Source organism: Nyctibius grandis, chromosome 2 (genome assembly GCF_013368605.1).
Source record: "Nyctibius grandis isolate bNycGra1 chromosome 2, bNycGra1.pri, whole genome shotgun sequence".
Lineage (NCBI taxonomy): Eukaryota > Metazoa > Chordata > Aves > Nyctibiiformes > Nyctibiidae > Nyctibius > Nyctibius grandis.
This window is the reverse complement of record NC_090659.1, coordinates 111,515,205-111,532,761: the sequence shown is the minus strand read 5'-3', so window position 1 is coordinate 111,532,761 and position 17,557 is coordinate 111,515,205. Positions and strand designations below refer to the sequence as shown.

The 17,557-nt window shown below is 37.2% G+C and overlaps 1 protein-coding gene across 1 annotated transcript in view; it reads left to right on the top strand.

Annotated features, from left to right (window-relative positions):
* The first annotated feature begins 363 nt into the window (after window positions 1-363).
* DYNC2H1 (dynein cytoplasmic 2 heavy chain 1) overlaps window positions 364-17,557 on the top strand; it is a 193,292-nt gene continuing 176,098 nt past the window's right edge. Inside the window, exons 1-18 of the mRNA XM_068417541.1 lie at window positions 364-564; window positions 2,308-2,478; window positions 3,406-3,541; window positions 3,865-3,983; window positions 4,558-4,702; window positions 5,478-5,710; window positions 6,678-6,812; window positions 6,910-7,023; window positions 7,217-7,328; window positions 7,502-7,626; window positions 8,981-9,156; window positions 10,491-10,686; window positions 11,900-11,995; window positions 13,841-13,993; window positions 14,104-14,202; window positions 16,001-16,140; window positions 16,225-16,453; window positions 16,921-17,048. Coding sequence (XP_068273642.1) covers window positions 364-564; window positions 2,308-2,478; window positions 3,406-3,541; window positions 3,865-3,983; window positions 4,558-4,702; window positions 5,478-5,710; window positions 6,678-6,812; window positions 6,910-7,023; window positions 7,217-7,328; window positions 7,502-7,626; window positions 8,981-9,156; window positions 10,491-10,686; window positions 11,900-11,995; window positions 13,841-13,993; window positions 14,104-14,202; window positions 16,001-16,140; window positions 16,225-16,453; window positions 16,921-17,048 — 2,708 coding nt within the window. The remainder of the gene's footprint in view (window positions 565-2,307; window positions 2,479-3,405; window positions 3,542-3,864; window positions 3,984-4,557; window positions 4,703-5,477; window positions 5,711-6,677; window positions 6,813-6,909; window positions 7,024-7,216; window positions 7,329-7,501; window positions 7,627-8,980; window positions 9,157-10,490; window positions 10,687-11,899; window positions 11,996-13,840; window positions 13,994-14,103; window positions 14,203-16,000; window positions 16,141-16,224; window positions 16,454-16,920; window positions 17,049-17,557) is intronic.

The following is a 17,557-nucleotide window of genomic DNA, read 5'->3' as shown; positions in this document are numbered from 1 at the left end:
CGCCGCCAGGGCACCGCCCAACACCGCCCCGCCCGCCTCGCGCAGCCCGGCGTGCCAGCCGATTGCCGAGCGCGTCGGCCGCTGCCTTTCCCCCCGCCGGCGGCGGCGCAGCGCTTGCTCGTCGCCACCCGGACCACACTCGCGAGGGCGCCGGGGCCGCCATTTTCAGTCACCATAGTGACGGGTCCTGTCAACGCGGGGACGCCAGGAGGCCTCGGGCCTCGCCCCGTACGCCAGCGTGAGCCGCCGTCGTTCCCGCCGCCCGCCCTTCGGGTCTCCTCCCGTCAGCCCTCCATGCTCTCCCGTGGGGTTCTGGATCCACCCCCGCCCTGATCCCGCCTGGCGGGGGTGCGTCCTGCCAGCATGGCCGGGGAGGGAGACAAGAGGAAGCGCTTTATTTCAGCCACGGCTGCGAACTACTTCGGGCTGGATCCAGCTGCGGGTCCCGCTGCCCCGGCCGCGGGGCTCCATTCCCGCCCGGAGCTGAGCAACTTCCTCGACGACGGCAACGAGTTCCTCCTCGTTGTGCAGCGCTCGGGCACCCAGCTCACCGCGTCCAACAAGGTACGGCAGCGTACGGCCGGGTGCGTGCGGGCACCTGTGGATCCAGCGTGACCGCCGCATCCCGGTGTGCGGGTGGGGATGCAGAGCCTGGGGTCCAGCCCAGGTTTAGTGGACATAAAAGGCTGGTGTCTGACTTGGGAGACATCTTCCTACTGCAAATATCTGTGCTGGTCTTAGTGTCTGCTGGTTAAATTACTGGCCCGAGAGTCTGTGAAGACCATATGGTCAGCTGTGTGATACATTTGTTAGTGGACGGTGCCCTTGCTGATATGTAGTTTTAGTGTGCTGTATATTGTCGCTGTGTGAACGTGGTGCAGCCTGGAGAATGGCATGTTATGTTGCTGCAAATGCCAGGTAGAGGCTGGTGGATGGGTTGTTCCTGGGCAAGGGTGCATGCAGGTGGCTGGAAGGGTTGCATTGCCAATGTCCATGCAGGAAACTTGGCCCAATATGTGGCACATTGGCTGATATTTGACAAGTCCCAAGGTGGGTGTTTGTCCAGATGATGCATTTTGCAGATTGATGTGTCCAGCTGTGAGTAAATCTGAAGTTCATTGTGTGAAATGTCCTGCTCTGAGTGTTTGTGTTGAGTGAGTGACTCATCTGAGTGATCCCGTGGGGTGGGATGCGCAGGGAATGTCACCATGTGATCAGGACACGGTGTGGTGCCTGCCACATAGAGTGTACAGGCGAACCGCGGGTCTTGACGTGTCCCAGCATTCTGCTGTGAGACCTGCGACGTGGTGTCTGTTATGTCAGTGACAGTTTTTTTCTGCAGTGAAGTATATGAGTCGTTAACATGTGAACTGCTGCGTGGATCAGTAACTTACATGTCTCCTGGTGTAATCGTCTGTGTAGCCTGTGAAGTCTAGTGCATGCTGTATTCATGCGAGAATGAACATTTACATGTGCCAGTTTTTGGGGTACTGTCTAATATACAAAGCCACTGTCAGCAGCTGTGGAAGATCAGATGCATATCAGGGCTATAATGTATACCTGCTGTCTCAGTGAAACGATGTCTGTAGGTGTTGGGCTAAAGACTTGATAAGAAAGTAAAACTGATACTGTCCACTAAAATTGGAAGCTATTCTTACTAGCCCTTTGTTTCTTTTAACAGAGAAAAAGTTCATGGATGTTTACAATTGCACAGAATGTGGGATTTCAGCTAGTGTATCTTTTTGCTATTGTTCTATCAAATGTTTAATAATGTTCTCCTGTTTTATGAATTCTCCTCAGCCACAAATACCTTCAATAATTTTATGGCAATTTTTGGAACTTTACCCATAAGTTGGACTGTGAGGGGAACAAGTCATGTTACCACTTTTGATTTTACTGATGAACGAGCATGCCTTTCTCTGTCCTTGAGAAATCTATGAATTGCAGTAGAGTTGTATGTTTACAGACCCAAGAGAACAATACTGAATATTTAGAAAAATATTCCCAAAGTTATGTAGCGTAAAAACGCAATAAAAAAGATAGACTTCGTGCTTAGTTTTCTCTAGGCACAAGGCGAAGTGTCTGGTTTGTCCGCAGAAAGTGGTAAGTAGAGTTTCCAAAATCAGAATAGTGTAAGTAGTTATGGTATTTACAGATATTTTAGAATGAAAAAGGCATTATGTATTTGATGTTGGAATTCAAGTTCTTTCTTGATGTAAATCATTTGTGTAAGTGGTGTATGTAATTTGGTATAATATACGGTCAATGTCATTTTCTAAACTAATCCTGTCGTCTTGATTATTACAGATTGAAGCTACTGCTTCAAAGAATAATGTGTTGGTGTTCTTTAAGCTGCGACCTGATGTAATTACAGAAGATAATCTTCATAGTAATATTCTTGTGTCATCTATGCTAGATTCACCAATTAACACCCTTTATCAAGCTGTACGACAAGTTTTTGCACCAGTATTACTGAAGGTGAGCAATATACCAGTTTAAATGTTCTGTAGATTTATATTGAAACATTGAAATTCCATAGGGCGTTAACTATTCTGAGATGAATATTTTATGTTTTAAAAATAAATGATGATGGATGATAGTTCTAATTTCTAAGTTAAAGAAGGTAAGGATTCTGGTCATACATATGCCTGACTACAAATGTGGAATACACTTGGGCAGTGGTGGTTAACGAAGACAACAGCTCCTTACCTCCTTTCCCCCACTAATTCTGGTCTTGTGCCCTTTTTTTTTGTTTAGATATTCTTATATTTTATATGAAATGCATAGGTCTGTCTCATGCAAACGTTAATTCTATAATATGTGATAGATAGGTGTGCTAGACTCTAGATTAATTTGTACATCTGCATTTTTCATAGTTTTGCTTTTTTTAAATGTTCTGAAGCTTTTCCTCCTGTTTCATTAAAGAATATATTTCCTTTGTGGATTTTTTTGTCAAAAACAATGACCATAGCTGTATTTCGTAAGCTGAATTAAAACATTTAATTATTTTTCAATTTCTTGTGTGTCATAACATTAATAAAATAATTTTAGAAAAACACAATAACTTCTAATATTTTATTCTAGGAATTTACAGATTCTACTATAGAAATAGATTCCAAATTTAACTTGAGAATTCATTAACAACACATTTTCAGAGTGCCTTTATAAATCCAACAACTGACTTTTGATTTTGTGATTAAAAGATGTTTACAGTATTATTCTGAATTGCTAAGTGAAAAGAATGAGGTGCTTTTCCTTGACTTTAAGAAAAATAAATTATTACATTATCCCGCCATGTGGTTGGTTACTGCTATGAATCTGAGTAATTTTTTTTTTAAGGTTAATGGAAGGAAAATAGTAATTGTTCTATCACGTGAGTCACAATTTTTGACGTTTTCATTGCAGGATGAGAGATGGAGTGAAACATTTGATCCCAAACTCCAGAAACTTTTAAGCGAGCTTGAAGTAGGCTTGAGTACAGTTCTCAGAAGATCAGATCCTAATTACACAGGAACAAAATCCAGTGAAGATGATGTGCGAGGTTTGTTTTGCAGTTACGTCTTTTATAGTTAATGTTAAATTAGGAATAAATAATTTATTTACAGGTTGAGTTTTCAGTCTTCATTATCCCAGTGACTGCAGAGTGTGAAATACAACAGGTTGTGGTGAGTAGATTGGAATTAGTGATGATCAAGTCTGGTCTCTTGGTGTGAACTTGATACTCCATCTAGTCAGAGTCAGAAGTTGAAGGATAATTACATAACCATATAGTAAAAATTTGCTTTAGAAAGTATGTTCTTACTGAAAATGTTTTGTGACCATTCATGTATTTCATGTTTAAACATTTTCCATTATTATTTGCAGCTATACTTATACCAACAGATGAATTTCGGTTCTGGATAGAATGTGCTCATCATGGAAGTAAATGGTGTAGTAAAGAAAGAGCTTCTCATTTTAAAGACCTATTTGAGGACATTGCAAAAGTACGTTTTCTTTTGTGTGATCAGTGATATATTTGTAGACTTAGTAAAAAACACTTTTCTTATGAAATATATGTCAGTATATGTACACTCTTTTCAAATATATGAATATATAACTATTTTTTTTTTTTTTTGTAGGCAAAATCTTTTCTTTAAATGACATTCATGTAGTTTCTAGTGACAACGGTGAAGGGGAATACCAACATTTAATTGGGAGCAGATTTGACCGTTGAATACTAAGAGCTGCTGTAGAAATACAACAGTATGCTACAGTTTCTGAACTAGAAATTGACTCATGAAATTGTAAAAAGGAAAAGTGAAAATGCAGGCGACAATAATGAATGCTATTGTGCAAAATTTTTGGCACCTGTAAAGTGCTTGCTTGAACAGCGCTTCAGATACCAATGCATTCTTCACATGAGAAACTTACACAAATGCTTGTTTTTTGAAAGGTTTATGCCATATTCTGTTAAGCAATGAAACCCAGGAAACTATAGCAATTGCCAGCTTCAGAAAAGTATAAATGTTTGTACAATACTAATTGCAAAATAATAGTATTAAGGTTATTTTTCTCTAGGATTATTACAACTTGGATAGTCTCTCATTATTTGAAGTTGTGGATTTGGTGGAGACTACCAAGGATACTGTTGATGGTGTGTGGAGACAAACAGAACATGATCCTTATCCACAGCCACGCATGCATAATCTCTTGGACGTAATAGGTAAACCTTTATGCAGTCTTTATTAAATGAACAGTTGAGAAAAAGTAAAATGAATCCTCGAGCAGAGACCTTCTTCCTCCTAAAGGCACCAGTGATAGCCTACAGCATTCAGGTGCTTTCTTCTTGTGATTATGATCCGTGAATATTATTTGCATTATAGTATCCAGTAATTCAGCCCGTTCTGGTAGATGCCTTCACACATGCTTGGGAAGATGATAGATAATAACAAGATGGAGTTGGATACCTTTCAGCCTGTGGACTGGATTTGTCTCGCTGCTGTTTCACTCCTTGCTTTTCTCTCAGAGGAGAAAATTTATTTGCATAAACCCCCATTTGAAGGTTGATTCAGTCTGTGTGGAGGTGAGAGCAGGACGTGCAGAGAGGTTACTTCTCTCATTCTCAGCAGTCCCATGTTATGGGACAGGCATAAGACAGTTTGTCTGCTGCTGCCAGATGTGTGTGTGCACGAGGGGAAGGATTGCTGGGGGCAGCCAGCTACTGCTTTACTGCTGATAAAAACAGGTGCTTGTGTGTAGATTCCCGAATCCAAATCCATCAGCTTCTCATGTTGGACTAACCTCAGTTTAACTTGGAGGTATTCAAGAGATTTATTGAATCTTAAACAAAATAATCAGTTATTGATACATTTGTGTATTTTGAAATCACAACATTATACTATTTTTTTACGAATGTGATTGGAACGTGGTGTAGCATTTAAAGGAATTATTTTAAACAAACATAACATATGGCTTTTGTATACTTTTTTGTGTTCTAGGTGGCTCGCTAGGTAGATACGTTCAAAGAAAATTAGCAGCTCTGAATTTGTGGGAGGATGCTTTTCACAGTGTTAAAGAAAATCTAAAGGCTGGCATCTTGATTTGTGATCAGTGGGTGTCAGCTTGTGAGTACCTAACTGGACAACTGTGGCAACGTTATACTCTACATCCATGGAAAAATGAGAAATATTTCCCTGAATCGTTAGCCAAACTTGGCAAACGTCTTGATGAGGTAGAGATTTGAATTATACACATTTATTTCACAGAATCACAAAATCACAGAATGTTAGGGATTGGAAGGGACCTTGAAAGATCATCTAGTCCAATCCCCCTGCCAGAGCAGGATTACCTAGATCATATCACACAGGAACGCGTCCAGGCGGGTTTTGAATGTCTCCAGAGAAGGAGACTCCACAACCTCTCTGGGCAGCCTGTTCCAGTGTTCAGTTACCCTCACTGTAAAGAAGTTTTTCCTCATATTTATGTGGAACCTCCTGTGTTCCAGCTTGCACCCATTGCCCCTTGTCCTGTCAAGGGATGTCACTGAGAAGAGCCTGGCTCCATCCTCATGACACTTGCCCTTTACATATTTATAAACATTAATGAGGTCACCCCTCAGTCTCCTCTTCTCTAAGCTAAAGAGACCCAGCTCCCTCAGCCTCTCCTCATAAGGGAGATGTTCCACTCCCTTAATCATCTTCGTGGCTCTGCGCTGGACTCTCTCTAGCAGTTCCCTGTCCTTCTTGAACTGAGGAGCCCAGAACTGGACACAATATTCCAGATGCGGCCTCACCAGGGCAGAGTAGAGGGGGAGGAGAACCTCTCTTGACCTCTTAACCACACCCCTTTTAATCCACCCCAGGATGCCATTGGCCTTCTTGGCCACAAGGGCACACTGCTGGCTCATGGTTATCCTGCTGTCCACTAGGACCCCCAGGTCCCTTTCCCCTACACTGCTCTTCAACATTTCATTAGACACAGAATTAAACAACATTGTTTTGAGTTAAAAAAGGGAATTAAAAGACTTCTATAGCCTTTTCAGAGTCAGATAGCATTCCATAATCTGTGTTTGCCTGAGCCTTTCAAACATTTATTGTAAAAAGCAGAGAGATGGGATGTGCTGCTTGTGCTTTTTGCTTCTAAACATAAGTTTTATGTAAAAATATGTTGGATAGATCAAATATTTTTTTCCGTTCTAGGTGCTAACTGTGAGAACACTGCATGAAAAACTTACATTCTTTTTGCCATCTGGAGAACAAAATGCTTTACATCTTGCCCAAGTGTTTGAACCCTTTGCTGGCCTAAATCCTGTACACTATAACCCTTACACAGAGGTATAATGCTTATTTTTAGTGTATTCATATTCTTTCTGTGACTTTTTATGATGTATATGGATAGTCCTAAACTAACATATGAATGCATTATCTGTAGCCATTATGGAAAGCAGCAGTCTCTCAGTATGAAAGAATTATTGCACCAGTGGAACAAAAAATAGCAAGCAAATTGAAGAAATTTATTTCAGAAATTCAGGACAGTCCTCAGCAGGTATGGGTATTTTTGTAGTCTGAAAACTTTCCTTAAGATAAAGTTATTGAATTCTTAAGTAGTTGGTTTAAAGCACAGGAATAAGTACTTAGAGCTAAAGACAGTACTTATGAACAGCAGTAATGAGTAGTATCAGAATAGGTTTAATTTTTTCCAGGAGGAAGAGGTAACTTTTTTAAACTTCATATTCCAGCTTCTTCAAACATTTCAGAAATACAAGGAACTGATAAAGCATCCAAATATAAGCAAAGAATTGCTTTTTCAAAGGGAAACATTGCTAGCAAGACTTCAAGATTATGTTAAAGGTACAAATGTATTTAAAAGTATTAAACTGCATTAGTTTTTTGCAAATACTAGAATTCTTCATTTGCTTTTAGAATTGTGTCAGTATCCCTAGTATATTTTTATAACTACAGCAATAATTTCAAGCTTGTTCGATGAGGTTTCTTGTCTCACATGAATCTTTTGCTTGTGTTAGACTATCAGACAGACTTTGAAACTCGATGCCATGGTGTTCCTGGTGATATTTCTGGACCACTGTCAGGCAAAAACCTTTCTGAAGTTGTCAATAATATTGTATGGGTACGGCAGCTGGAGCTGAAGGTAACAGATTCCATGACTGTTTACACACAATATTATCACAGAACGTAAAATATGGTACTTGAGATTTCTGTGAGGAATTCCCCACAGAAAAATTGTGGACTTCCCAAGAATTGTATAATCAAGATTCATTATCAGTGGTGCTGCTTGCTAAGTTGAATTTTATTAACTGACCGAGAAGACAGTCTTTTTGTAGTACACTGAACTGCTTGCCTTTATGACTTAATTTTTTTTTTGCAAAAAAAAAGACAAAAATTCAGAGAGGAGGTGTTTTTGTTAAATTTTACCCTCCAGTTCGCATTTCAAAATTGTATTTAAGATTTACAGATAGCCAGATTCTGACATCCTAATTCTCACTTGTTATTACTAACCTATGTAGTGTCCCCTTGAAATCAAAGGGATTTCTTCATAGTACTTTTTTGAGTCAGTGCCTGCAGGGGAATTTACTACAGAGACTGTAGAAAAAGTAAATGTCAAATGATTCTGTGTTCTCTTACAACAGAATGAGTTTAAAACGTATTTGAGTCTATTTTAACTTATATTATTTTTGTTAGTTTGTATTTACACTTTAGTTGGAAACTGGAACTTTTTTTGGAAAGTATTGACTAATTAAAAGCAAAATGTTTTCTATAAACATAAGTGCCATATACAATAACTATAGATTTGAATGAGAATAGAAGTTACTTATGCCAGAATAACTATTAGTCTGTTTTTTTGGCATTCACCTGTGATTTGCAGAAATCTCAAGGGCCCTTTTCAGCTGAATGTGACAAAGGGTAGAGGTCTTAAAGATGTTACTTTGTTATGTGTCCTACAAAGACAAAGAGAACAGCAGCAGCTCAGGTTTCACAATTATTTCTTCTGCTTGGTCTGCTGAAGACCTAGAGAGCACTTCAGCTGATGTGTGTCAGTTGTGTGTCTGCTTTTGGCTGTGCTAGTTTTTTTAATTGCCCTCAAATCTCCACTGATTGTATTGACTAGGGTTTTGGTTAATTTGTCCACATGTAGATGTGAAATCCCATTTGAAATACCTTTGACTATTGGCGTGGGCCTTACAGATTGACAACAAAGGACGCATGGGAGATCTGTACCTTTGTGAAGAATGAACCAAAGACCAGGAGGGGTACTCTGGGCTGTCTTAATAGTGGTAGACACCTGTGGTGAACAACTTATTCAGACCCAATTTACTGTGATGGGAATTTGAACATCTGGGACACAATTCAGGATTCACTTTTTTCCTAATCAGTTTTTGAATCCCACTTGGATGTTTTATAATACTGATTTTTATTGTGGTGATTTTGCTTTTCTGATTGAATACTGGGAAGTTAAGCTGCTTTTCTTTGTGATTCTGTTTAAGGTGGATGATGCTATCAAGCTGGCAGAGGCTCTTCTGTCTGACTTATCTGGATTTCAAACTTTTCATCAAAGTGCGGATTCTTTTCTGGAACAGTTAAAAGTATATGAACAAGAACAATTTGATGATTGGTCTAGGAATATCCAGTCAGAATTATCAAATCCCAAGTCAGGACTTTGGTAAATACATTCTTATTTAAATAATGTTTATGCTGAAATCTGTAGTGTGGTGGAAATGGAAAAATGAAAGAGTTTATTATCATTTCATCATCCTGCCAGGCTTGATTGGTAAGGTGAAGTATACAGGACAGTGTTAATAACAAATCTTGCAGTTTCTATTAACACCTGGAATGAAAGACATGTTTGATATTCTTGTTGTTACTACTTGTTATCCATTGTAATCCATATAGTGACAATGTCTAGAAACTAGATGAGATTAGAGTATAGCTGTGATACACAGATGACAGAAGTAGAGTAACAAATGAATCGTTTACACAAGAAATTCTGCAGTCTAAATAGAGCAGATGAACGAATGGTAAGAAAATCTGTTTAAACCTTGTGAATTGCGTTCCCCAAAATAATGAAATTACTTTATGGCATATTAAAATACATTTTAACATTTTTTTTTAATTGATTGGCCACATAACTTCTGTCTGCATCTCTGAGTGTTGCAGGCTTTCTTTGAAAAAAAGAGTTTGTCCACAGTTTCAGAGGATACAGGAGTTGATACTAATGTGTAAACTTTTATTTTATGAAAAGCGCTCAAATATAACAAATAAGCAGATTCAGCAGTCCAATATATAACAGCCATCTAATTTATTAGTGCCATAAAATTTTGTTATTGTGAGATTTTAAAATATGTGAAGAGATAAATTAAAAGGAAAAGAGAAGAGGTAGCTCACCACAAAGGGGAATGCAATGGATATAGGAACTAGAAAAAGATGAGAAAAAAAGTGAAAAAATGAGTAAAGCTGAAGTTTTTATGAAAGAAGCCTAGAAGGATGGTGGTAGATACTAGAGCAGAAAAAAAAAATGGAGTAAAATCTAAAGATAGACTGATGTTCTTAATAGCAGCTGATTGTGTATACCAAAATGTTCCACCGATCCAAGTCCTGGTTCTTGAATTGATTCCCTCAGAGAATTTCCTTCCCCTTTGAAGTGCAGAAGGCTGTGGCCTGTAAAGTGCCAGCATGAGAGAGTATGATGGGTCTAGTGTATTTAAGAAATCCCGTCTAGCTGTGAGTTACATGTTAACTATTGTAACAAGCCAGAAAAACTTTGTGAGCAAAGCTAATAGGCATTGTTCACTTCTTCTTCTCTTCACTGGCTTTGAATTAAGAGAAAGTTTACCGGAATAATTTGTGAGTAAATTAAAATGTTAAGAAACATAGAAAAATGTAATAGAATGACATCAAGGTTTTTGGAATTGTTTATTATATTATTGTAAAATGCACCTAAGAAAGGATCAATATTAAATTACATTCAATAATATGTTTAATTTGATTTTGGTTTAGCATCCAAGCTAATAGTCCTGTAATGGAGTTGGATCACGTTTTTGGAACATTAAACATACTTTATTCAGATCGTTTGGTGACTCTTCTAAGAGAAGTACGTCAGCTATCAGCACTTGGTTTTGTTATACCAGCTAAAATACAGCATGTTGCAAACACTGCACAAAAGTTCTGTAAGCAGGCGGTCATCCTCAAACAGGTATAAGATTAAACGTCATAACTTCCTGTTCTGACTTCCCAGCTTTAATAATACAACTTTTTCTAGACTTATTTTTTCTGACTGTGTGGTTAAGCTTTTTGTTCTGTTTGTCTGTATGAAAGTGACTTGTTTTTTGAACAAACTAGCTGAGTCCTTAAAAGAGAACAAAAATAAAGAAATGCTTTACAATTTCAGAATGTGTCTTCTTTTGAAACCAAGTGAATTATAGTATTAAAGTCATGTGAAGTTACTGTATGAATAAACAAAAATAAGACAAGTAATTCATTGATCTCCTGGTTTTAGTCTGTTTCTGATTAGTGTAACTGAAGGAAAATGTCATAAAATGGACCAGCTTGTCCTCACCATTGCTAGTTTTCAACTGAAAATATATTAATAAGTATTTTAATGGAAATGTGTGTTTGTTTTTTTTTTGGGGGGGGAGGGGGCAGTTATTTTTTGACTGGACTCAATGCTACATACATTTTTATTTGGCTTATATTTCAGTTGAAAGACCATGTCAAGTTTTCTTCTGTTTCTATAGGATGCAAGAATAAATATGTATATATTGGTAGAAATTTTTATGTAGTTACACAGGCTCAATTCAGTTTCACATGGGGTATCATTGGTATCTGAGATACCTGCACAGCTAAGGCAGAGATGACACAAGACTTACAAGATACCCATGCATCTGGATCATTAGCCGGTGCCCAAGTGGAAACCTTAGTCATCTCAAAAGGCACTAGATGTCTATGTGTGGACAACTAAACCAAGTTGTAGGGTATCCTTCTTTCAGTTGCCAATCTGGAAGTAAATAGATCTGTTTTAGGTCTTGGGTCATATCCTGGTGATTGTCACGGATAGTTGAAGGCCTCTGAAATGGCACTAGATGCCTAAATTTGCATAAAATAGTGGAGCTGTTCCACTTAACAATACATCAGAGACTAAACCAATTTCACTTAAGGTGAAGTATAATCAGCTCAGACATGTGTAAATAGCCGTCTTTTTTGCTATTAGAATTCATTACTGGAAGACTATAAGATCACATTAGCTTTGCATATGTACTTTATTTTTGTAAACGTTTTACTAATCTAGTTAATTCTTATTTCTTAATGGTGTTGATTGGGCAATACTTTCAGAAATATCCTGAATTAGGTTTATTGGCATCTAAATATTTTTATCAATTCTTGTAAATTTAATCTCTCCATTTTTACAGGTGGCGCATTTTTATAATTCTATTGATCAACAAATGATTGAGAGTCAGAAGCCAATGATGTTACAGTCTGCTCTAGCATTCGAACAAATAATTAAGGTGAAAGAATTCCTCTCTCTTTGTATTTTACATTTCAATGGTATCTGTGCATATTCTTTGCTGCTTTTTCTGTGTTTATTGCTGGACTTTTTAACTGCAGCCTTCCCATAGAAGCAACATCATCTGTTTAATTACCATTTGTTGAAATCAGTGGGCCTTTGCTTTTGATATTGTGATTTAAATGGCTGCTTACTCCTTTTTACTTCGGATATTAGTGTAATATGCTCTCTCAGGAATTATTTTTAGCATTTGAATTTACACATGAACCACAATGTGGTCAAGTCCTTAATAGCTGGGAAGGTAAGCCCTTTTTTAACAGTTCTAAATAATAATATTTTGTTCTATTTTAGTAAAAATAGCATATACTTTATTCTGGAGATAAATTAGTGTTAAGGAATGGTTTCACTGTTTTGACTGTTATTAAATCTCTGTGGATTTTGTAGTTCTCTTGAGTATCCCCAATTCATGTTTTGGGTAGGTTAAAAGCAGGTAGTTTCTGGTTTTGATTAAGAACAAAGAATCTGTGAATCTACCTGATTATTAGCTTGTGCATACAGTTTATGACAGTGGGTTGGTGTTCAGACATAATATAGTTGCTCTGAGAAGAGAGGTTTTTTATAATTGCTAGGAAGTTCACTATGCTTAAAGAAGTTTTAGATTCTTTTAAGGAATTTGGAGCAATTTGGAGGAATTTATTTATTTATTTTAATTTTTCTGCTTTGAAGAGACAATACTAACTTAAAAATTACACTACGATCAAAGTTTTTTAAACACTCTGTGTCTGTTTTATGTCTGGAGAAACATGTTGTATATAACAAATTTCAGTTTACTAGTTTTTGATCAGTTTGAAGCGCTTCACTCTCTTCCAACACTCTTACAGTGTGAGAATGGCTGGAGAATTATGATGTGCCCATTATAATTGGCACATTTATATAATTGGGCAAGAGAACAGTGCCTCCAGACCAAGCATTACAGAAACGATTGGAAACTTGCTCCTGAGAACCATTTTGCAAGATGGAGTATAGGAATGGGTCTGAAAATAGAAGGGATGTTGGAGTTGGGATTAGTGGACACAAAATGGTTGGAGAGTCCAGACCAAACTGTAGGTTCATAAGTGTCCTGGAAGAAGTTCCCAAACTGTCTCTGAAATTTTCCTTGGGCTGGCTGCAGATTATGCCACAGGTTCCTTTAGTGTACAGAGCCTAAGGCAGTGATGGTGCAGAAGTGTTCAATGGCACAACATAATCTCCTATTTGATGTGATTTCTGCCCTACATCTTTTAGGAATAAATCCAGTTGTGGAACTTAAGATGCTTTTGTGTTCTGATTTTCTAGTGTAAAGTTAGCAAAATGCATAAAAACCCCAGAATCTTGATAAAAAGCCCAGAGAAATGGAACTCCCCAAAGCTGCTTATGAGTCAGTGGAATTTTACAGTGTAATATAAAAAAATTATTTCATGATAAACAGGTGAAGTTGGATAGCACTTATTAGTGTGACATCTTGGATTTTGGTCTCTGCAGAACAAAGGAAAGGAGGAGTTTAAGTGTCCTCTTAGCTTAAGATGTCTGCTTATGTGTGTGGGGCGGGAGCCTCATCATCAGTGGATTTATTTCAAAGTCTGTTAAGAGTCTGGCATTAATCTTTCCCCAGTGCGTTGATGTAGCTATAATGATGTCCACTTGTCTGTGATTTGCCAGATTATTATGTCTCTAGTGCAGTAGTCAGAGTGAGGTCCTCCGTTTTTTACTAGGACTAAAACCATCTTTCTCGTATCGTCACTTCCTATATGCTAGCTGGTAGACTATATCTGTCATTAAACCTTACAAAAGGTGTATGTTTCTCAAGCATTCAAAATCTGGTCCTGGAGGAAAAGCTCAAATAACATGGGATAGTCCTAGAGAACTGGAAGCTTATATCCAAAAACTCCAAGCTGCTGCCGAACGGCTTTCCACTGAAAATAGAAAACTAAGAAAGTGGCACACAAACTTCGTTGAAAAGGTATATTTTCCGGGTGAAGTTGAAATCATGTCTCTTACAGCTTCCTTTACCCTTTCTTTCATTTATGTGGTGATGGATATGTTTATTATCCTTTAAAATTCTTTTAACAGGTTATATCTCTCATGAATATTGATCTACTTCGGCAGCAGCAGCGTTGGAAAGATGGACTCCAGGAGCTCAGAACTGGTTTTGCCAGCCTCGAGTCACAGGCAGGGTTTCATGATCGTATTGCAAACTGTGAACGTTTGACTTTTCAAGAGTAATCAAGATTTAAGGCTCAAACATAGCATGATTGAATTAATTTTGATTAAGGAGTTACTTGCTAGTTCAGGAAAACTGACTGTGTACTAAGTTGATGCTAGATGTGAGGAGGATGAGGATAATCTTTTTTATGTCATACTAATAACAGGAGAAGAACAACACTTGGTCAGATAACAGGGGTTTAGTTGAAAAAAATGGGAAAACCTTAGGTTATGTAGATCGGTTGTGTCTGAGCCATTAATGCAAGGTAAAATAAAGAAATTGGTACAGATATGAGTGATCCCCAGGTTGCATGTATAAAATTTAGAATTAAAATGCATTTCTGCCTGAAATAACCAAAAAGCCGCATTTTTATTTGTTCACTCATCAGCTGTCAACTTTTTTAATAGAATCATAGAATCATTTAGGTTGGAGAAGACCCTTAAGATCATCGAGTAAGATGATTAAGATTTTGATTAAGAATATCATTTTAGCAAAGTAACTGGATGATATTACTATCACCTAAGCTATTCTGAGGTATCATTAAAGTCAGTTTTATTTTTCCTATAGCCTTCATCAATAACAGGGCTATATTCTTAGATGGATGTGGTGTTCTTAGCCTTTTTAATGCAAACCTGGATTATTTTAGTTGGTATTTGCCAATCAAATAAATGCAGTATTTTTACTGTATTTTTCTTATAAATTTTTCCATCTTCTCAAGATAATATGAATAATAAATAAGTGCATAGATTCAGCTTTTGGTTTGTAATTTCTTTTGAAATTTAGTTTGCAAATTTTTATCTTGAAGTCAGTGTATTTTCTTAAAATTAATAGTCTGTATTTGCTTTAAGATCTGTTTGAAAATTGTTTTGGTATTACAGAATATTTTATATGGAAAATTAACTAAAGTGTTTTCAGTCACTTTTTTTAATCCTTGACTAGAAGTGATAAAACTTAACCAAATGTACCCTGTTTTCACCATCCAAAAGTATGAGATGGTATAGTCTTACAGCTGTTGTCATCAAGATTTTACATATTTCTTTAAAACCCCTATTTATAATTATCTTAAGGCTTAATTGAGACAATTTCAAGTTTTCTTAACCTCTGGAATCTTTCTGTTGGAAGAGTTCTGCTGGGCAGCCCTGAATTGTAGGGCAGACGTTAACTGTGTAGCTTCCTGCAACAACTTTGGACTGCCTCCAAAGCCCTGGCTAAAAATCTCTATCCAATTAAATAAGAAGAGAACCTGTTAAGCTGGAAGAAGTTTCTAATTTATTTTCCAACTTGTATTGCCCTTTTGAAAATTTCTGCATGGCTTATAAGTGACCATTTCCAGACTTGAGTGTATGATATGACTTTACACATTCTTACAGTGCAATGTATCAAATTCACTCTATCGAATTCCTTATATTAATTTGAAATAAATGTAATAGCTCTAGATCTTCTTAATATTCAAACTGGTCATAGAATCACACAATCGTAGAACATCTTGAGTTGGAAGGGACCCATAAGGTTCATCGAGTCCAACTCCCTGCTCTTTGCAGGACTACATAAAACTAAATGGTATGACTAAGAGCATTGTCCAGACGCTCCTTGGACAGGCTTAGTGCCATGACCACTTCCCTGGGGAGCCAGTTCCAGTGGTGTGATACTTCTTTGAATTTTACTAAGAGCCTGGTCTTCAGGCATTGTACTGTGCTCAGTTTTAGATTATAATTATGGTTTGAGGAATAAAAGAAAATAAAAATAAACATTGTTAAATTTTAGGGTTTCAAATCATCTGATATGAAAGCTTGGAGGCAGCACTGGAATCATCAACTTTACAAAGCTCTGGAACATCAGTATCAAATGGGCTTAGAAGCACTCAATGAGAATTTACCAGAAATAAATATTGATCTAACATTCAAGTAAGATTCTGGCCACCCCCCCCATTCCCCTGGCTCAGATTACATTCAAATATTAGTATTTGTATTATTTGTTTCACTTCTTAGGCAAGGCCGGTTGCAATTCAGACCTCCTTTTGAAGAAGTACGAGCTAGGTATTATAGAGAAATGAAGAGATTCATCTCCATTCCAAATCAGTTTAGGGGTGTAAGTGAAGCAGAAGAAGAGCCTATATTCACTGTTATGACCGAAAGAAATGCAAATGGATTTCTGACTGCTTTCAGTAAAGCAGAGGATTTGTTCAGAAGGCTGACAGAAGTTTCTAATCAATTCAAGGTATTTTCAATAATTGACTGACCTATACTTTTTTTTTTCGATTTGTATCATTTCAAGCTTCAGACATTCTAGAAGTAACTGAGCAATGACATTTGTGCGTTATTGTCCTTTTCTGCAAGGCATATAAGCAAAAGCTTAGTGAGTCCATCCATGTTAAGCCAACCACTAAAGCACATACCTAGCTTGAAGCATATGTACAGTTCCCACTGAAACCTCAATATTATACCTGTCTTTTTTACTCTTGTTCAAAATCTGTTTTGATGATCCTTAAATGTGTGAATATGTCAAACCATTTTGAACCTTCTGATTTTTATACTAAGAGACTCTGTAGGTAATTGAAGGACCACAAAGGTTAAAGAGAATGTAGCTTGAAAACATTATTAAAGTATTTTAATATTATTGAGAAACAGAGTTTTTTAGTCTGGAACATATTTCTTTTCCATGAAATCAAAAATAATGTTGAAAAGGAATGGATCGTAATTGGCCAAGTAGATATGGAAGCCCTGGTGAAGACATATCTTTCTAGCAAACAGGACTGGGAAAAAAGCTTCAAAGCATTAAAAGTGAGAGGGAAAGAAGCAGAACGACTTCCAAGGTATAGTGTAACTCTGTTCGTTTGAATAATGTATTCTATCAGGTACTTTAAAGGTAATAGTAAAATAGAAATATTCTTTTTACATGGAGACATAGGTAGAATTTCAAGTGTTTTTAAAATATTGATGTACTTTTTAAATGTTTAGATTTTAGTTTTTCAGTTTTATTTTTAGACACTTATTCCCTTTTATCTGTGCAGCCTTCTCTGAAAACTTTTAATATCTTCCTTTGATATGATGGGAAACCCCCTCAAAATTCAGGGCTGATTCTGAAATACTACAAAACACGGTGATATTTTAACAATCCTTTTAGCTAAGTCCTGTACATGTGGAATATATGTGGCAGCTGGGAACAGACTTAGTAAATGTTTATACATGAAATAATTCCTGTATTGAAACACTTGAATACCTCATATAACTTATCATTTAAGGTATGCTAGTGTAGGCTTTTATTCTTACATATATTCACATGGAATTTAGTGTATTGCAGGGTTAGAGTTCTGAAATGAAA